At 37.7% G+C, this 20546-nt stretch overlaps 10 protein-coding genes across 10 annotated transcripts; 5 read left to right on the top strand and 5 right to left on the bottom strand.

Annotated features, from left to right (window-relative positions):
- Window positions 1-334: 334 nt before the first annotated feature.
- NCE103 (carbonate dehydratase NCE103) lies at window positions 335-988 on the top strand (the record flags this gene model as incomplete). Its single annotated transcript, XM_455263.1, has 1 exon — window positions 335-988. The coding sequence occupies one exon, from the start codon at window positions 335-337 to the stop codon at window positions 986-988; it is 654 nt and encodes a 217-aa protein (XP_455263.1).
- A 3212-nt stretch (window positions 989-4200) lies between these two features.
- On the top strand, window positions 4201-5706 carry XBP1 (Xbp1p; the record flags this gene model as incomplete). Its single annotated transcript, XM_455262.1, has 1 exon — window positions 4201-5706. One exon carries the CDS (start codon window positions 4201-4203, stop codon window positions 5704-5706), a length of 1506 nt encoding a protein of 501 aa, XP_455262.1.
- A 455-nt stretch (window positions 5707-6161) lies between these two features.
- COG6 (Golgi transport complex subunit COG6) lies at window positions 6162-8501 on the top strand (the record flags this gene model as incomplete). Its single annotated transcript, XM_455261.1, has 1 exon — window positions 6162-8501. One exon carries the CDS (start codon window positions 6162-6164, stop codon window positions 8499-8501), a length of 2340 nt encoding a protein of 779 aa, XP_455261.1.
- A 56-nt stretch (window positions 8502-8557) lies between these two features.
- Window positions 8558-9826, bottom strand: DPH1 (2-(3-amino-3-carboxypropyl)histidine synthase; the record flags this gene model as incomplete). Its single annotated transcript, XM_455260.1, has 1 exon — window positions 8558-9826. One exon carries the CDS (start codon window positions 9824-9826, stop codon window positions 8558-8560), a length of 1269 nt encoding a protein of 422 aa, XP_455260.1.
- A 343-nt stretch (window positions 9827-10169) lies between these two features.
- SHQ1 (Hsp90 cochaperone SHQ1) lies at window positions 10170-11597 on the top strand (the record flags this gene model as incomplete). Its single annotated transcript, XM_455259.1, has 1 exon — window positions 10170-11597. The coding sequence occupies one exon, from the start codon at window positions 10170-10172 to the stop codon at window positions 11595-11597; it is 1428 nt and encodes a 475-aa protein (XP_455259.1).
- Window positions 11598-11648: 51 nt separating this feature from the next.
- Window positions 11649-12686, bottom strand: BOP3 (Bop3p; the record flags this gene model as incomplete). The annotated part of the gene is made up of 1 exon (XM_455258.1): window positions 11649-12686. The coding sequence occupies one exon, from the start codon at window positions 12684-12686 to the stop codon at window positions 11649-11651; it is 1038 nt and encodes a 345-aa protein (XP_455258.1).
- A 447-nt stretch (window positions 12687-13133) lies between these two features.
- Window positions 13134-13835, bottom strand: YIP3 (Yip3p; the record flags this gene model as incomplete). The annotated part of the gene is made up of 2 exons (XM_455257.1): window positions 13134-13640; window positions 13812-13835. 2 exons carry the CDS (start codon window positions 13833-13835, stop codon window positions 13134-13136), a joined length of 531 nt encoding a protein of 176 aa, XP_455257.1.
- A 317-nt stretch (window positions 13836-14152) lies between these two features.
- On the bottom strand, window positions 14153-16141 carry LAP2 (bifunctional aminopeptidase/epoxide hydrolase; the record flags this gene model as incomplete). Its single annotated transcript, XM_455256.1, has 1 exon — window positions 14153-16141. The coding sequence occupies one exon, from the start codon at window positions 16139-16141 to the stop codon at window positions 14153-14155; it is 1989 nt and encodes a 662-aa protein (XP_455256.1).
- A 747-nt stretch (window positions 16142-16888) lies between these two features.
- Window positions 16889-17299, bottom strand: KLLA0_F03861g (uncharacterized protein; the record flags this gene model as incomplete). Its single annotated transcript, XM_455255.1, has 1 exon — window positions 16889-17299. The coding sequence occupies one exon, from the start codon at window positions 17297-17299 to the stop codon at window positions 16889-16891; it is 411 nt and encodes a 136-aa protein (XP_455255.1).
- A 1193-nt stretch (window positions 17300-18492) lies between these two features.
- KLLA0_F03839g (SLM1 family PH domain-containing protein) lies at window positions 18493-20439 on the top strand (the record flags this gene model as incomplete). Its single annotated transcript, XM_455254.1, has 1 exon — window positions 18493-20439. The coding sequence occupies one exon, from the start codon at window positions 18493-18495 to the stop codon at window positions 20437-20439; it is 1947 nt and encodes a 648-aa protein (XP_455254.1).
- Between the last annotated feature and the right edge of the window lie 107 nt (window positions 20440-20546).

Here is a 20546-nt window from a genome sequence, read left to right as displayed (position 1 = left end):
TGTATTTTTTTCTTTTTGGATTTTTACGAAATGTTGATGTAATGCACTTCGTTGACCTTTTTTTCTATTGGAAATTGTTTCTTTATTTCTCGTTAAGTATGGGAATGATGCTGAATTCTGCTGAGATGAGCCTAAAACCATGAATACTGTTGATGTAAGTGTTTTTTAAGGTTCGGGGCTAACAAATGAACTGTGGAATTATTATATATAAGCATTAGGAAGTGAGTTGGACAATGAGATCCTGTCTAGGTTTGCAATATGTTTAACGAAACTTAGACTTTTGTGATAGTAGTCATCACATAAGACCAAACAAGAAAAACCACACTACGTAAACATGTCACCTGTCGCTTCTGATTTTGTCCCGTTCACATTACAATCCAACTCCAATATTAAAGATTATCTAAAGGCGAACGAGAAATGGCGTTCTGAAATGCAAAATGAACATCCAAACTTGTTCACTCTAAATGGTCAAGGGCAGGACCCTCACACTCTCTTTATCGGATGTTCTGATTCTCGTTACAACGAAAACGTTGTTGGCGTACTACCAGGTGAGGTTTTCACGTTTAAGAATATAGCTAACAAAGTCAATGTGGAGGATTTGACATGTCTTGCGACACTCGAGTTTGCTATCAACGTCTTAAAAGTGAACAAAATCATCATCTGCGGACATACTGACTGTGGTGGTATCAAGACATGTTTGAAGGATCAAAGAAAGGAATTGCCTGGTTTGCAATGCTCCCATCTACATCAATACTTGCAAGAAATTGATGATTTAATCCACGAGAACAAAGTTTTACTTAACTCACCAGAATACCAAAATGATCTAGAGAAACAGTCCCGTCTGCTATCGATACTCAACGTCAAGAAACAATACGAAAGTTTGCTAAGTGTCGATACAGTACAGAAAGCTCTAGAAAACAAATCAATTGAAACTTACGGTTTGTTATACAATGTTGATTCTGGTAAAGTGGAAATGATAGATTTATAAACCACTAGCAAAATCAAGGAAGTTGCAGTTATCGTTTCAATTTTCTGCACCAAAGTGCAATATCAGTCACATCTTACATATAAATACATATACTATAATGTTCAAAGTTTAAGGATAATAGCTGGCCATCGCCTATACTGATGTATGCATCTTCTATATCTTCTGTTTCCCAGTAGTTTTCTTCTTTCCTAGGGAACGGAACTATAATTAATTGTCAAGTGCTCATTTCCCAGGATTTCCCAGTCAAAGTTGTATCTTGATTTTCTGCCGAACGGCCAAAGGCGTTACATTTGGTAGCCTAGAAGCCGAAATGAGGCAGGTACAGTAAAAACAGTCATATAATCAATTACACTGAATAGATACTTCATCTTACCTAGTCAAGTGGAGCTAAGAAAGACTCTGAGTTACTCCAGTGTATTAGCAAGATAAATATTTGATGCTTTTTTTTTTTTTTTTTTTCGTTATTTGGCCGGTCGAGCCTTGAATAAGCCGGAAAAGAATGAAAATGGCATCAAATGCATAAGCGATATTTACGTAGTAAAGGAAAAAAAAATACTCGCATAGAAACGTATATAGAACGTTCAAACTTACACTCTACGCCACCGCTAGTTTAAGGTCTAAAATATCTTCTATTCTTTTTATAAACTAAAGCTCATAGCTTTTGCAAAACCAGAAAACATTAGAACCGGAACACTAAGTTCCCTTTATCACATTGCTCAGTGGCACAAGCATGTCATTTGTATAGTGACAAAGAAAAAATAATCTTCGAAACGGTACTACTTCATTCTTCTTTTCAAATAGTCAACATAGTAAGCAGTACGTAAGAAGTGTGCTAACCCGTACAATATTGCTGTCTTGGAAATTCCAGTATGATGCTTAAATAAACAAATAGCAGCAACGCCAAAGCTTGTTACAGTTGCAGTTTTCGTAGGAGTGAAACAGGTTTACCTCAAACACTAAGTTACAAACTTGATCTCATTGATGTCTTAGCATACCAGTGGTAAAGTGTGGACTGTAACGGTTTTCTTTGTCGATGCGTATATCGATCAGAGTTCCCTAGAAATAGCTGAGGCGCTTCACTCACAGAAAATTTCAAACCATTTAAACCGGTCTCTAGGTTCCTATGTATTAAATCGTTTCCCTATAACAACGGTTTTGATCGCCGATTACCACAACAAAAAACGGCGCACATTATCTAAGAAAAAAAAATTTCGAGGAGCATACCAAGAAAAAAGCACAGGTACGAACAGCAAGACCAAGAATTTTTTTTTTTTGTTTTCTGGTGTCATATCCTACTTGTAATGCTTGATGCCTCCGCATTTGTTTCAGGCTTGAATGCATCAATATCATTTGCGGTTCTCACCAACAATATGTCAATATAGGTCTGGCCCTTACGGACATTCCGCGCAGGTTTAACCTGAGCGTGAAGTAGAATATTTTCCAAAAAAAGTGTAAGCAATAAGATTCAAGCAGAAGACCTCGAAGAGAGGAAAAGCCGATTGATTTTATTGCTAGTATGTTTTCTTTGTACACCCATATAGAGCGTCAGATTCCGACTAGAAAGACATCTACAACAAACGTTTGTACAAGCTCAACTACCGATAACCTTATATAATCGTTATGTCGACCATAGCCATTTGATTTGCTTTTCAACAGACAGGGGAAAGGAAATATACGTAGAAAAGAAAATTTTTTTAGGGGAATGTCGAATAATGCAACCTCTTGGGCACGAAGCAAAAGCATAGGCTGAGTGTTTGCCATCAGACTCATCTTTCAACGATATAAAACAACTGAAACTTTTCGACAAAAAAGTGGAAACTAGTTTTGTCGCAGAGTTTAGGTTAAGGTATTTGCGTACGAGGTATTGATGTTCTAGTAGTATCAATAATTTTTCTCACTTCATTCTGGATTCTCAACGCTTGATATTTTGGTTCGATTCTGATTGTATTTACCGTTGCCGATAAGATAATCATTTCCGATATCAGAAATCGCCAATCGTACAGCTACGACTTTGACCTTAGTGTTTTCCCCTTTGTTCTTGGTTTACTACGTGCAACTTTTTTTTTTGGTTTTTGGCCCTCGAAATCGGGCCCCACGTCGATCTATCCACTTAGCCAGTATCTGAGGGTTTAGATAATAATCGGAATAAAGAACTAAAGAAGAAAGAAGAAAGAAGATCACGTCCCGTCAATACACAAATCGATTTCACTGGGTCATCGTCATCATCCATTTCGACGCTAGTTATACATTCTCGGCATAGGATCAACCGGTGCTATCAACATAAGGTCAGTTCACATTAGTGCCCCCACTTTCTCCGAATCCTTTTTCAGCTTTTTTTTCCCATCGTTTTGCCCTTTGTTGCACCAAACAACAGTGCCCAGGAGGAAGCCCCAGAAAGCCAAGTTAGCGAAAGAGGAAATAGTTATATTAATACTGTCCATAAGAAGAGACACAGGGAGCTTGTGAAAAATCTGGAAGTACATTTAGCAAAGAAGTCAGTTTCTAAATAAATTCAGGACCCCTTCGTCCTATTTCTACTTTCCTTTGGTAACTGAGTGTTTGCAGAATAATTACTATATTTCACCCGGTCGGATCTTTGGTTGCACATATTAACATATTAGAAGCATTACCAAGCTATCGATAACTCACTGATCCTCGCTTCGTGACTAAACCATTGCAAACGTAGGAAGTACAGACGAGAAAAATACTCCGCAAGGCCGCACCTATCCAATTACGGGACGTATTCTTTTTCAGGCAAATACGCAGGAAAATTTTTTTTTAAGAAAAAGCCGTTCCACAATCTCGAGATTTTCTACCGATCCCTATAGTTGTGAAGTGCAACCTTTTTTTTGTCGGTATTTCGTGATACCATTCGGCATCTGAAGGAAAACAGATATTCAATATTGACCATCCCCCTAATTTTCACATTGAGTGTCTTGGATCCTTATTTTCATATTGAATTTTTTTTGTCTCATCTCAAAATCATTACCACTTCAGACAGCTATTATATTTCTGGAGAGTGTTATTGACAGTGAATAAAGGACTATCAAATATAAAAAAAAAGACACGACAACTGACTGCAATTTGACCTTGTCAGATTAATTTTTGGTTTCTGCGATTCTTTAGTGTTCTGACCACAACCTAATTATATTTTGTTTCTAGCTTGCCCTGGGTGCGATTGATATAATCAACTTTCGATAGACAATTGCACCATGCCATCTGTTGTTGGGAATGATCAATATGGGGTATACCCAACCGATGGAACTACATTTCAGTTGTCTCCAGATCCGTTGGATGATTACCAAAGATATCTATTTGTAGAAGTGTATGAACTAATGCGACCCAGTTTGGCGCAATTTCCCCATGCTTTGAAGTCACAGTTATCTATCGACCGGAAGGAATACAAGACAAATACAGTTTTTGAATCATTCGAATCGCAATCCAGTGGTGATATAAATGAGGAAGGATCTCATACCTTGGGCCAAGAGAATAATGGAAAATATACCAACGAAAGGCGACAGAATCATCGTAATAAGTCGGGCAGCCTGGGAAAGTTGAAAAAATCTACCAGTTTAATTTGTAACGAATATATCATTCCGGATATATCAAGAAACCCGGTGACACAACGGACTTTTGACCCTCATTTTCAGCCGTATTTGCAATTAACTCCATACAACATTCTTTCATTAGAAGACGAACAAGAAGACACTGATCCAAACCAACCATGTTTTCCTGATGATTTATCTTCTTCTGACCGTGAGTTGAGGACTGCTATAAACCTGTCCAATAAACCAGGTTCTAACATTACAAAAAATCAAGAATTTAGAATGATTAAATTGAACGCCAAGATTAACCAAACACTGATCATAAATCCAAACAATTGCATAATTTGGAATTGTGAAACGGGGTATGTGTTTTTCACTGGTATTTGGAGATTGTACCAAGATATCATGAAATGCTTATGCACCACGAATAGACAATATCAACAAGACCAATCTGCCCGCATCCATTGTTGTAAAGAATTGCAGAAAGTCTTGTTCCAAGTCATATACGGTAAACTGGACAAACCAAGTAAAAAAGACTCCCAACAAAAATGGAACAAATGGTTTCAAAGAGAATCCTTCTCAACTTATATCGATTTGCATTGGCATAAGTTGAACCCTACATTATCAACGCTATTGGGTCAATCCTATGATGCAAAAATTCCCTTTGAACGTATGGTGAAGAGAATTAGAGGAGGATATATCAAGATTCAAGGGACTTGGTTGCCATATCCTGTTTCTAAAGAGTTGTGTTCGAGATTTTGCTACCCCTTGAGATATCTACTAGTCCCATTGTTTGGTCCCGATTTTCCTGAGAAATGTGAATACTGGTATTCACAAAGAACAGAAATTTCGCCGTCCCTCACTGCTTCAATCTCTCCAAAGTCAACAAATTCCATCTCAACTCTCACTAGCGATGAAAGAGATAGCTTGAATACTGCTCAAGATCTTCTAAATATTTCTCGCAGATCTTCCTGGAATGAATATAGACACCCGTCGATTGTTCCTCAAATCCATCTGCAAAATCGTCACTATCGTTCGCAATCATGGACCGGAATAGTTCAGCAGAATCCAGCTGCTGAAGAAAGAAGAAAATCTTCTGATGTCACTTTACCGCCAATACAGTATTTGTTTGATGATATAAGAAACTCATACTTAGATGACCCAAAAAGATAATATTCAAATCAAGAATATCATGAACGAAAAACGGCGCACGCATTGTTTTCAACAAGGCTGACCTTATCGTGACAGTGGCCTTTTCAACTTAAATTACTTTATTCTATTCTTTGTTAGAACCAGGTTCTGATATTGAAGAATACCTCACTTTTTTTCATTCATACTATAGATGCTTATTGTCCCTTATTTTAATTAGGTACGTAGTCTCCACTGGTGGTAGATTCAAACAATAATAATCTTTACTTTGTTTATGTTTTGAATTGTACAATACTCAATTACACACATACCATATATAAACCGATTCAATAAATACGAAAAACCTAAATCTTTCATTTTTCGAAATAGAAAGTCATACAAATTGTATTAAAGAGACATTAAACTACTCGCGAAATCAGGATTCTGACATACTAACTAATCATTGCACTCAATTATAAATAGCAGATCTCATATCTGTAATGGACTTTCTAGATTTTCCGGCACTGGTAGTGGACGAGTCTGCTGCATTACCTCAACCAGCGTCACGTCTTTCGTTGGCAAGCTTGAGATTGAATGACGATGAACAAGAGGCCAAATTCGTTCTACCGAATGTCAGCAAGCATGACACCGAGTTTACCGATCTTCACAGCAAGATGAAACATTTTGCCAGCATTTCCCTCGGTGAAATACGCCCTGCGTCCGTCTCTTTATCGAAGGAGGTCGCAGCTCCTATATCAAATAACATCGAGAAACCTACAACTACAAACCAACTTTTATCCAAGAAGATTAACAGCTTATTGAATGTTCCCAATTATGCGAGTTACACATCTGATTCAGAAACAAAACGAGCTCTTCAAATCCTTGATGCAAATCACTCTGATTTGGGACTTAACTTCAACCAACTGGTTGCCTCTGATTTCGTTGGAACTTTAAACAGAAAATCACTTCGCTCAAAGCTTGAGAATTCAATGCTCAACTCCCATTCGGATATTTTGAGTAACTTTCAGTCTATTGCAAGAAGAATCAAAAGACTTTCTGGACCCTTGGAAAGAATTAACAATGCTATGCAGAATTTTAAAGATACAACGGAATCCATAGATTTTGAATTCGAACATGTCAAAGATAGACTTGATCAATTGAAGGCAAGACGTCAGGTAATAATTAAATTAAGGGATTCCTTGACTTTAACGCAATTAGAACTGGATCATTTACAGAATGGAACAATTAATGACCTCTTCTTTCAGATTCTGAATAAAATCAACTTTATCAAAGAAAAAGCAACATATCTACTCTCCAATGAGAAGACCACATCTGCTGGCGTGGCACTATTAAAAACGATGAATAATAATTTAACGGTATCGAACAAACGGATATATAATTATCTCATAAACTTCATTGAAGAATATGATACTTTATCAAGGCAGTACGGCGAACGTACTATTGGCGATGAATCTCTCTCTAACTTCCAAACGAGCTTGATTCATTTATCAAATGACGTTCAATTCTTTCAAGATTTCTTGAACAGAATTGTGGGGTTAAGGTCTAAAAGGTTATTAGACGACTTTTTGTCTCAATTTGATATAGATAATAAAAAGTTACAAAGACCTATTATACTATCGGCCCATGACCCTGTCAGATATCTTGGTGATGTCCTAGCTTACGTGCACTCCATGATTGTTAACGAACTAGAATTTTTGAAATCAACTTTCAAGCTAAAGTCAGAATTAGTAACGTCCGACTCAGTTTTGAAAGATAATATGGATTTCATTGGTGACTTGCACCTGAAGCTTCTCAACGAAATATTTACCTCATTGGCGAATACAATCAGAATAAGGTTAGAACAAATTGTCCGATTTGAAAATAACCCGATGCTAAATCTAGACATCGTTCAGTGTTTGAGTTTATACCAAATGATGCTCGTAAAAAATGGTATCAATGAATCCAGTCAATTAATGACTAGTCTCAATGATCTGGAAAATCTCGCAAGATCCAAAATTGTTTCAAGTGTTACATCATATCTCAAGGACTTGGATAAAAATCAAATTGCGGCTGCCGATCTACTTCCACCAGACTGGTTTGTAGATTATTTGTCCAAACTTTCTCAACTTTTGAACAAATTGGAGCAGCAAAACGAAACAAGAATATTAACAGATGATTTGTATGATAAGCTGATTTTAGACCCCATTAATAATAACTTAGTATTGAATTTGCAGAATTGGTTCCCCACAGCTAAAAAGGAAAAGTCAGCCAGAATTGATTTACTTATCGTACAGATTAATAGTTTTGATCTCGTGAAATCAAAACTAGGTCCCTTTCACAGCACCATTTTTTCATCTGATTACGGCAAAAGCGTCTTTTCGAAACTGGAAACGCAGTATACATTATGCGTTACCAAGTTAAAGGAAACAATGAATAGCTATCTGTTCGAATCAACGGGTATGGAATTGTACTTTAATCTCTTCAACATGATTTTCCCAATTATTTCTGTGCAAGATGAGCTTGATTACGACATGTATCTTTCGGCGGTTGAGAACCCAATCATGAAATTAGCAGTTATTCACGACAATATCCACGAAAAATTGAACACCTATCTTCCATTAGCAGTTTCTGATTTTCAAGATGTAAAATTATTCAATTTGATGCCACCAGCGGTTGAAGAGGACATTGTGTCCACCTGTTTCGGAAATTTTATCAAATTCTATAAAGTGTTCAAAAGCGTTTTGAACAAAATATATCCGGAAGACGAAGAAATGATAATGTCGACATTAAACTTTACGACTAACGAAGTTTCCACCCTACTAGGTGTTGAAGATAAATAATTAAATAAACAAATGTGATGTCCCAGATTGTAATTCGATATAATTAATGCATTTACTTAGATAGTTACGTCGTCATGGTTTGGGACCTTACCTCTACCATATCCGTTAATATGATAATAATCCATCGGGTAATATTTCTCATTGAACATCCGGTCGTTTTCAAGCATCACGTTAGTTTCGTACGGTGTTAGTAATGGTTTATTGAAAGCATACCCCCAATCAATGGACAACCTTGGGCAGGCAACTTGAACAAAGGCATCGATATCATCAAACATTGCAAGCTTTTGTGGGAAAATCTCGCTGAGAATAATCTTTACTACAGTCCTTCCGGAAGCCTTGAGCTTAGTTTCGAGATTTTCAACTGTTGCTAGATTACCTTGTCTACCTAACGCGCCAAGTATCAAACCAACTTTCTTCGAACTGCGAGCTTTATCAATGGCAGATGCTCTTACCTCTACCAATTGCTTCTGATCGTAACGTTCTCTGGTGAATCTTCTATTATAGGGATCATATCTGAAAGCAGGAATTTCAGGGTTATGAATCATGGCCGATTCTAAATGAAACCTACCATCCCCAACATAAACCATCGCATCTATTTGTTCCTTGTTTAGTCTTTCAGAAGTACACCCAAGAACTTCACCCTTCGAAAGTGGTTTGATCTGAGGGGGGATGATATATAACATGTGTTCCTCCGACTGCAACAATTTGTCCTTCATACTATGGATAGTTGGATTAAACTGAATTGTTCCGAATGCAGCAATCCGTGAACCTCTTGGGAAGTTCTTCTGTAACGTCTTTATTAGATGTGTCTCATCAATATTGATAGTGACAAAGATGTAAAGTACCTTGATAGTAGTAATATCGATCGGAACTAAGCAGGAATGTGCATAATGGACAATGAAATCACAATCCAACGATCTTGCTGTATAGTCATCAATACAGCATGCACCATAAGAAACATCGCCCATAACCACAATCTCACACTGACAGAACTGCTCCAAAATATCACTTATCACCAAAGAGTATATGAGCAACCCTTCAGGCATTTGAATAGCAACACGCTTTGCTTTGTGCTTTCTAATGTTCCATACAGTTTTATGTATTTCAAAGTTATAGTTCGAGGGAAGAAGCTTGATAGCAGCATTTAACTCTTCGTCATTTAAAAGCTCCGGCGGTATCTGATTAATAGCATGACGAATGTTAGTCTTAGGCTTGATTTTCTTCACTAGCTCAGTGGTTGATCCCGAGGGATCACTTTCTTCTGCAGCTTTTTTGATACCAACAAACCTTCTTCTAGGCTTTTTCTCAACTTCACCCATAGTCATCACAAAAGGCGCTATTTAGCAATTGGAGCACAACACTTGCAGTTAAATGGTGTCTGGAACAGTAAAACCTAAACCGACTCATCTCATCTCATCTGTTGGTAATTCTTTTCAAATATCCAAAGTTGGAAATTTTTCTTTCTTTTCTGTAATCGTCTAAGTAATTTCTGATGACTGTAATTCTAAAAGGTCAAGGTATGTGCCACTGAGATGGGATTATATGTCCTTTTTAGTTGCTATAAACATAACTATCTGAATTGCTAATTTGACCACCCATTAATTTCAGAAACTATACAAGAAGTAACTTGGTACCGGAGTTTCGTATTTTACCGGTATAGTGTTCCTAATGATAACTCCAAGATTTACTGTCACTCAGGATGATGAATACATTTATGTACAAATTAAGGTGTCAAGCATAAGGTTTAACAGTGCTGGTGTAGAGGTTGTAATAGATGGTTGTATGTTTATCTTCCATTTGTCGCCGTATTATTTGAGGTTGAGATTATCAGATGAATTGGTGGAGGATGAAACTTTAAATACAGTGGAATATGATTCCAAACAAGAGAGCATCAATTGTAAGATTCTGAAGGCAGTTAAAGGTAAAGAGTTCAAGGACTTAGATCTCGCTAGCAAATTATTGGCAGCAAAGAATGAACCTAAAGTGACAGATGGGCCGTTGATTCAAGAAATTAGTAATGAGAAAGAATCAATTGCTGATATTCGAGAAGAAGGAGAGCATTTTGATTGGGAAATCAAACAAGAGGTTCAAGTAGATAATACACCAACAACGAAATACGGTTTCGATAATCTTTATACAGGATATATTGTTATGTCCGTTGCAAATGGCAATGACATTAACGAATTGGATGATCCTGAACATACTTCTCCCGAGAACAGAGTCAAGGAAAGATTGAAGAAGGAAAATTTGAAATTTGATCCAGAGTACTATGCTGCTGAATATATAACCATAAAACAGGGCGATGAAGAGGAAATCCAGATTAATGGCATAAAAAGATTGCTTGGGTACCTTCCTCCTCTTTGCGAAAGGTATCAGCAGTGGTTCGAAAGGTCAGACAATGAATCGAAGGAAAGAAATGTATCTTTTCCTGTGGAGTTCACCGAAGCGGAACAGACTCAGATGCAAGACCACATTCCTAAAAAGAAGTACTTAATAAATGACGTTAAAAGCCAATATCTAACGATATTATCAATATTATATTCTTACACTTTTGAGCAGATCGAAAATGAGGGACAACATACAACTGAAAGCCAATGGACAATCGGTAAATTGACCCCACAGATCTCAATGTTGGACCAACAGATTCTTCTATCCGAGTCTTTAATACATTTCTCTCAAATCAAAGGTACCATAGTAACAGGTATTAGAAGAGCTCTCAGCTATCCGTTGCATCGTAACTATGACCTCTGTATCAAAGCATGGCAGTTGGCTATCAAGCTGTTACTTGGAGGGAAACGTTTGGTAATAAAAGCGTTATTGGATATCCATGAACTATTCCGATACCATGATGTCTACTACGTTTACAATAAAATTCTGTTGGATGATCTTTGCGCATGGTTCATTTCTCAGGGAAACGATAATGTGATTCAATCACTAGCACTTCAAGCAAAGAAAGAGCTTGAATCGATCACAAAATCAGACATTGAATTTGAATGTATTTCAGGAATGAATGAGGAGACTGGCGAGGTTGAATGGGAAACATTGAATATCTCCGAAATAGAATATTTAGCAGAACAAGAAGAAATAGTACAATGAGTGCACTTATATAGATCAATTTTCCAACCATCTTTAATCCGGTAGTATCAATCAGGTATTTAATAAATTGTCCACATAGTTAGGACCTTTCAATAATGTTCGAGGAGGAGAAGGTGAGATCTTTTTGATATCATCGATAGTGGTGTCATTGCTACTATCATCACCGAAAGCATCGTCATTTGTTCCAACGGAGGATGGGTCAGATTCTTTTTCTACCTTTGAATTATTTTTTCCCGACGTGGGACTATCCCCATGATCATTAACATTATTTCCAATAGCAGAGCTACCTCTTGAATTCGACTGTTTAAAAGCAACCTGATTGATGGAGTTCAAATCAATGACACCAAAAGCAGAGTTTGTAGAATGTGTTCTTCTATGTTTCCTTACTGCATGTGGAAACGATGAAGGGCCCGTCGTCGTGAGTTTTCTTCCAGACCCTGGGTGATTCCCTGATAGATTTTGACCGTTATATGTTTGCCAAGCCGAAAAGTTTAACACTCCAGTCGTTGGTTCATTTTTGAAGATGGGCATTGACATCATTCTCTTATGTATATGCCTTTCAGAACCAATCGTTTTCCGCCTTTCATCATCATTACCATGCAATTCTTTTTCTTTAAGAGCCATACTACTGTTAAGAGCTGCCACAGCTTCAGCACCTATTCTAGCGGGAGAATGTGTTCTTCGATGAGTTTTCAATTCAGCACCTGTTGTAGGCGGCCTCAAAGACTGGTTTTCAGGAGGGAACTTATACGATTTCATCTGCTTGTCAGGGACCGCTAATAAGGGAGATTGCTCCTTAGAATGATTCATATGACGTAAATCTGCAGGGTCGGTTTCCATACCAGAATGGTCACTATTGAATAATTGAGGGATCAGATTTACTGGAATGCCAGCACTCACAGCAGTTTTCAACATCTCTAAAGTCTTGTTGACATTCTCTAGTTTATAATATTGTCTTTTTGTTTGTTCTTGTTGAGACCTTAATTGTAGGGCATGAACCAATGTATCCTCAGAATATGGCCAATTTTTAACGTTTGAGCCTAGTAAAACAGCCAGAGCCGGCACTTCTTCTTTATTGTCATTCTGCATTGTAAGTATTCGAAAGTGTACGCTATCCTTGAAGATTTTTCTGTGACTTTCCTAATGTCGACAATATATCTTGTTGTATTAACCGATTCACATTTGTATTTACGTACCTATGAATTATTTTCGTATTGTAAAAGTAAGGAATTTACCGGTCAAGTACCCAAAGCATGGGCTCAAAAAATAGAGAGATGAGGTAATGTGAAGCTTGATGTTGACAGAGAACTGAACAGTAACATCCATTTGTAGTGATCTCAAAGAAAGAGTTCTTTTTCCTGGAAGGTTGTAGATGAATAAGATACTAGTACATAGAAAATATTTGAGTTTATACTATTTTATAAAATGGCAGATGAGATCACTGTTGTGAATAAAATTTACAGAGCACGGTAGTCTGGAGCGATATCATCTGAGTCGCAGAGTGACATAAGTTTGCCAACGAAATGAACTTTCTGCTTAAACGGTTTCTTCTTCGAACACTGTTTCAATCGGTTTTTCCATGAAAGAAGCATGGGAAAACACTGTGACGATAGAAGCACCGATCAACCATAGTAAAGTAGAGATGGGAGAAGCTAGGAACCCCAAAGGTACAGCAACACATAGTAGACCAGTGTAAAGCTGAGAAGTCTTAAAAGAACCAAATGGAGTGACCAAATCCGCACCGTTTAGCTTGTTAATACCCATAGTCCCAAAGACCACGAAAACAATCACCGTCAACAACAAAAAGTTGGTTAACAACGTGTAAATACTTAGAGCACTAATAATCAGGACATAGTTGGTTGAAAAATAGCCCAAGTTGTAGCCCACTCTCGATTGAACTTCACCAAAATTTTGAGGTTTGGAAATTCTCTTGAAGTCGAAGAATTCCTGTGGTGGACGTACCGACGCCAATCTATTTTGTAGAGAACCAAATTCGCTCTTAATGCGTTCCACAGACAAGTTCTGCGCAAAACTGGAGATTTGCTAAAGAGAGAAGATTCCATTTCAAGATGAAAACTGTTAGTATGCTGAATATGCCAACTTAAAATAACATACAATGAATTATATTATTTCATTGTCTTAAACCCTTAAACAAAAATGTTTAACGTGTGATCAAAACTTACGCCAAAACATAAAAGAAAAAAACAAACATACGGATAACTGAGCAAAGTTGTTCATGGTCGCCAAGCTTGGGTATTTTCACACTCGATCTGCTGCTGTTACAGTCCAAAACTCTTTTCAATTTAACATGTTAGACTTCTTTTCAATGATCTCCATATGTGATTTAATGCGAAAATCCAGATTCAAACTTTTTTTTCAAAGATGACAACACATAAGCAGAAATTCTTGGTACAAAAAGGAGAAGTCACGTGAAAAGGAATATAAAAGAACTACAGCCTTGAATGGCGATATATTGATGAGAGAGGTATGAAAGTGTAACTTTAGTTTTTTTAAATAATACTGATGACACACCTATGGATAGAATTCAGGGAAATTTAGATGCCCAAATCTTGCTTTACGAGAGATTTGCAGATGGGATGATATGAGTCTCTGAATCTGTGGAACGTTTTGATAGCCAACTCACGATCCACTTCGTTCAATAAACGGTATCCTGGACGGACGAACTTCATTCTACCAACAGTACCTAGCCACTCCGCTAGTTCCGGGTATGATGATGTGATGTGAGATTTCACTTGTAATCTGTAGTTTCTAAAGATAACTTCTGCGTTTTGGGACTTGGAGATCTTATCTTCGTAGATATCGGTGAAGATTTCAGAAGCTTCAGGGTAGTTGGACCATTTGAAAGTATCCTTTTCTGGCATCCCACCTTGAACTAGTGTGTCTAGCAACAAGACGATTTGGTTGGAAGAAAACTCCGAGATATCTTTGATGGAGAATTCCTTTTCGAATTGCTCTCTTTCTGTGAATTTCTGTGCACTTGCAATCCATTTATTTGCTAATGCATACACATCATCCGCCAAGTCAGTGATTAGCTTTGGTTTAGGTGGCATACCAGGGGTAAAGAGCCACGTTTGCCAGTCCACAGATTCCAATATCTCGCGTTTATCATGGAAGAACTCGAACAAAGCATCCAAAAATTGCCATGTATCTAGAGATTGACGTGCAAATTTGGTAAAGTAGTGCTTGATAAATGGATCAAATACCTCTTTACCTCCTAACAGATTCTCTAGGTAGAATAGTAGGTTAGAGCCCTTTTCGTAAGGGACTGTCGAAAATGCATTATCAGGATCGGTACCATCCTTCAAATTTTGGACCAAGCAACTGAACCTTTCAGGGTTCTGCATAGCAGAAATAGAACCTTCCAAATCATTCCAACCAATCAACGAGCTGAAATGTCTGGTAGCTTCACCATGAATAGCACCAGTGATTCTTCTTTCTAAATACACTGTCCAACCTTCATTTAGCCAGAAATGGTCCCAGGAACAGTTTGTGACCAAGTTACCAGACCATGAATGTGCCAATTCATGTGCGATAACGTCGATGTTCGACTTATCATGGGCAATTAGAGTCGGTGTGGCAAATGTCATGTTTGGAGATTCCATTCCACCATAAGGGTATGAGTTTGGGTTCACCAAAATGTCGTAGGTGCCCCATTCGTATTTGAAAATGATGTCTTCAGCAGTGGTAATGAATTTTTCAACATCACCATCAAATTCCCACTGGGCGTCCTTTAAACGATAAGGTTCCACGTAAACTTTGGAACGAGGACCAATATCAGCGCTGGCCAAATCACCTGATGCGATACCGATCAAATATGCTGGAATTGGTACTTCTTGCTTGAAAGAGTAGACCTTAGTAGAATCATCGTAACCTGTTTGGATACCCGAAAACACAACTGGTAATTCAGACTTGATGTTGGCGAGATATGTAGATTTTACACTTGGGGTATCAAAACATGTGAATAGACTTCTCGCATGGATGGCTTCCAATTGAGAGAAAACGTACGGTTTCCCAGATGTTTGGTGTTCATCAAGCCATTGCAATGCTGTACAGTCTGCAGTTGTCGAAAATTGTAAGCACAAATGGAATATTTCCGGCAAAGAAGATGGACTAACAATTAACTGAGCACCCAATGGATGTTTTCTTTCTAACAATTTAAACTTCACGTCGTCTTCATCATCCACTTTGACTTTAGAGATCTTCAAGTAAGAAGTATCCAACTTGATAGTGTTTTCATCCTTCTTCACCTTTTCAATCTCGTAAGAGACAGAACCACTAATGGTTTTCTTTTTGAAATCAACGCTAACATCCAACTGTGAATGCTTTACCTTGAAAGACTTGTAATTGGAAAGTGTAGAATAGTCGAATTCCGGAGATTCTTTGGGACGACGTGATTCAAGAACAGGTGGAAGTGGCATTTTTCTCGATATAGGAGAGGTTTGGAAATATCTAACGTTCGATAAAGCTTTAGCGGGTAAAGATTTACAAGCAGCCGAAGTTTTATTGTAAAAATTGAAAAGCATACACTTGGCAGGGATGAGTTTAACGATGCGCCGAAGATGGAACCGCTTGAAAAATTAGGTAAAAGACACACAATTGACTAAATATTGGTCAACCTCAAAACGATCTCTCCAGTAGTTAGATATTAATGAAAAAAAAAAAAAAACACACACACACAATATTAAAACAAAAAGACAGACAAAGCTCTTGTTAAAGTTTCCACAATATAGGGGTAACAGGGGACAAATTAGAGCCAACTGAATTAGCCAGTACGTGCATGCACTTGTTTTCAAAAGAGAAACTCAAAATGGAAGTACAATATAAGAAAGAACGCCAAGATGAATGAGAAGATAGTATGTATTGTGCAATACCGGAGATTTTTTAACATTCGTTCATATTTCAAGAAGCAAAAGCTCAGATTGACACATTTTTTCATGTACCCTTTGTCAATTCATATTGTGTACCGGGTAATAAGTGTTTTTGACACATAGAGTAACCGCATGGGACAAATAAGATGGAATAAATATAAACATGAAATGTTCTCAGATCAAAGTGAGGAAAATTGTCACCACGAGTCTGTGTCAGTTGTATGTTCTTTCATTAAGCTGTATTAAGCGGCTTTAGGATGGAAACAATGACGTTCATTTGTAAGCATTTTCGCACTATAATGCCTTTTATTAAATATGATACTACAGTATGATTCATGGTGCTTAACATGAGACACTGTAACTACTGAGAGAACATCGATTAATGCGATCTATTATATGAAGCTATACGAACTTCTCAAGTATATGTAAAACTATCCAGTTCCATTTCGAGTACCAATCCCAGCCCATTCCGAAAAGGTTCGCGTAGAAATAATATTTGACCATTTCCTGAAACATATTAATCAGCCGGGCAAGTATCAGATGCAGTAGCGTCACTATACAGATAACGAATATGACACATGGCATGAATCTCTCTGAATATATGAACCTCTCTAATTTATTCAAATCAGACCCTACAAATTTTGCTTGTTTGTTCCTTGTGCCTCTGTTACGCAGACGTGCAGTTTTGCTCCTTGAAAACAATCTAGATATCGATGATGTTTTCAAACGTCGCAGCTTAATATTGCCCGCGTTCGTCTTTTGTATCCCATCATACGTATACACCATGGACGCATCTTTGGTGAAATACTGCATTGAGAGATACTCCCACAGTAGCTTTCCAGAGCTATTTTTCTTGAATAATGTTGGAACAGTAACGTTCTGCTCTTGAATTTAAATGATTCGCCGGGGGTACAGTAAAGACTTTGGATATCAGTCCCTTGCCTGCTGATCCGCTGATATGTCAATCACTTGATTCATTACTTTACTCAATTCGAGATTTCAATAGTCATATTGAACGAAACGTAAACAAAATCTGAGAAAGGGAAAACGATATTTCGGTGTCACGTGTCATTAATCGGAAGAGGTAACTGTGTGATCGGAGAAATCGCTCAGAGATCTTGCAGGAACCCCAGTAGCAACAAATACAGTATGCACACAGGTGTTACACACAACACTTCAAAGAGGTGGCTGAAAACATGACAAAGAGCAGAACACAGGTATCCAGTTGAAGAGACGGTTTAGCCGAATAGGACTTCTACTATACCGTCCATTTCGGCCAGTTGATTTCGACGTATGCCACACGTAACAAAAAAAATGCCTATGGATACAAGGAGATTCAGTTGAAGCAGAATATCCTCATCACTCTGTACAGGGCCAAACGTCAATACATGGTAATATATACTACTAAATATCATTCTTCCCACAGATCTATCCTGGACAGTGCCATTGACGTCTTCGTCCTAGCTTTTCACACCCCTTATCTGCAAGCTTTACACCACCAGGATCCACAGCATCCTTTCTCCAACCCCATCCATATGTATTGAACCTTTCTTTATCTCACAGAAGCATCGAATGCAAAAAATGGAAAAAAAAAAAATCATAAGAAAATGCTGTAGTAATCACCAAGTACAGTAATATTTAGAGGAAGTTTTGGGAGCCCAGCTTTAAAAATAACAAAAATTTGAAATTGCAATTAAAATTGAAACTGGGAAGAATTATTTAAGAAATTTTGCAAGGACCTCAAGTTCAGTACAATACTAGGGATTTGTGCTTCCATTTTCCCTTTGTTAAGAAACTGATACGATAGAACGTTAAAGAAAGCGTTTTCTCCTGGCGAGGTATTTTCGGTACTTTGGAGATAATTACGGTTTGAGTAGTTATTAAGGAATAAAGAAGGAGGAGCCCTTTAGCTACAAAAAAAAGAGAAAAGCCGGGCTATCGCAGACTTTATCATCATAATCATCATCATTATAGTTTACTTCTGATTTGTGCTTTCGAGTGATAAGATGTCCAAACAAAACACTATGACTAGCAGTATAGCCGATATGCTTTCGCAAAACCAACACAGTTTGCAGCAATTGCAGCAGCTGCAACAGCAACCATCTAGAAGTTTGACTTCTGCTGATTACAAGAATTTCCAGCAAAGCGGATTGAATGGAACTAGCGCTAACAACAGAGTTTCGGTTGCTGGCCAGACAATTCCTTATCCGACCGATAACATATCTATCGATGTGAACCAACCGCGAGGATCCATGTCAGCGGATGTTGTTGGCGTTCAAGGGAATGCAAATGCAACTGGTCTTGAAGAAGGAATTTCTTTCCCTCAAATGAATTCTTCCAAGAGACAGCAGCAGACGAATTCGTTGACTAGCTCGCATACGCATGTTAGCAGAAACAGGGCTTCATTGCAAAGACATAGGTCCAACGGTCAGGATCCCAGATCTCCTTTGGTGGTATTGATGCCTACTAATGCGAACCCTACAGAAGTTCTCTCTCAGAGATTTGCAGCATGGAGAGGTATTATCAGATCACTTCTTGTATATCTACAAGAAACGGTTTCCATCCAAGATGAAGTTGTAAGACAACATTTGAGATTGCAGCATGCAATTAACTTCCCATTTTTCACCATTGATAGCCAACATCAACCTACCACTCCAGAGGACAAGAACATTCAAAAATTCTTTTTGCCTCTAGGGCACGGATCTATTCAGGATCTACCCACCTTATTTAATCAGTACCATACGCAAATGGTCCATGCAGCATCAAAGGCCTCCAAGGAATTGAGTCAAGATGTGATCCCCAGATTAGAGGATATGAGACGTGATCTATTGGTGAAAATTAAAGAAATTCAATCTTTAGAGTCAGATTTCAAAAATTCATGTAACAAGGAACTTCAGGAAACCAAAATTCGTTTAAAAGCTTTCCAGGAATCGTTGGAAAATTCTAAATACGGATCTGTGAAACAGGATCCTTTCCTAGCGAAGATCCTTTTGGAAAAACAAATCAAGAAACAGTTGACCGAAGAGAATTTCTTGCATGAAGCTTTTAATAATTTACAAACTTCTGGTAGGGAGTTGGAAAAAGTTGTTATGATGGAAATTCAAAACGCTTTGACCAGTTACGCTAAAGTTTTAGGCCAAGAAGCTCAGATAGTGTTTGACGTTTTGATTTCCAAATTGGACACTGGTTTTTTCAATAAAGATCCTGTCTTTGAATGGGAAAACTTTGTCGCTAAGGACCCAAATTTCATCGATCCTAACTTACCAATGAGACGTGTCAAAGACATTGTTTACAAGAACCAAAATGATCCATTCACGTACGAGATTAAATCTGGAATTCTCGAAAGAAGATCCAAATTCTTGAAATCATATTCTCGTGGGTTCTATGTCTTAACTCCAAGTTTCTTGCATGAGTTTAAATCCGGTGATAGGAAGAAAGACTTGATTCCCGTAATATCGTTGTCTTTGAATGACTGTACTGTTGCAGAACATTCCAAGAAAGGATCTTCAGACTTTAAGTTTATATTGCATACAAAACAAAACGGGATTATCCACAGAGGTCATAATTGGGTTTTCAGAACAGATTCTTACGAATCTATGATGGACTGGTTCAACAATATTAAACAGCTAACTTCTACCTCCAATCCTGTGGAAAAAGCTAGATTTGTCACAGAAAAATTGAACTTGGATGGCTCACATAATAAATCGGTATTGACACACTCTACACCACAAGGCAACCAAGCAGCCAGAGCTAGTGTTGACAACAATGACTCGATTCTGGCAACCCCAAGGACAGAAAACGAGATACACGCTTTTTCTGAAACTACAGGTAACACCACTTTGAACAACTCTAATATCGAGCCAATGAACAAAGCATCGCAGTTTTTAACCCCTAAAAATCCTCGTAAATCAGGCCAATATTCATTAGAAAATTCTGCCAAGAATAACGTGTAGTAATCTCGCCAAAATGGCACCATGTCACCTCTCTCTGCTAATACTTCCGAAACAAAATTGTAACAAGTATGATGTCATGTTTTCAAAGCAAGTGCATATACGAACTG

This window comes from Kluyveromyces lactis (assembly GCF_000002515.2).
Source record: "Kluyveromyces lactis strain NRRL Y-1140 chromosome F complete sequence".
In the NCBI taxonomy this organism is placed as follows: domain Eukaryota; kingdom Fungi; phylum Ascomycota; class Saccharomycetes; order Saccharomycetales; family Saccharomycetaceae; genus Kluyveromyces; species Kluyveromyces lactis.
This window is presented reverse-complemented; position numbering and strand designations above follow the sequence as displayed.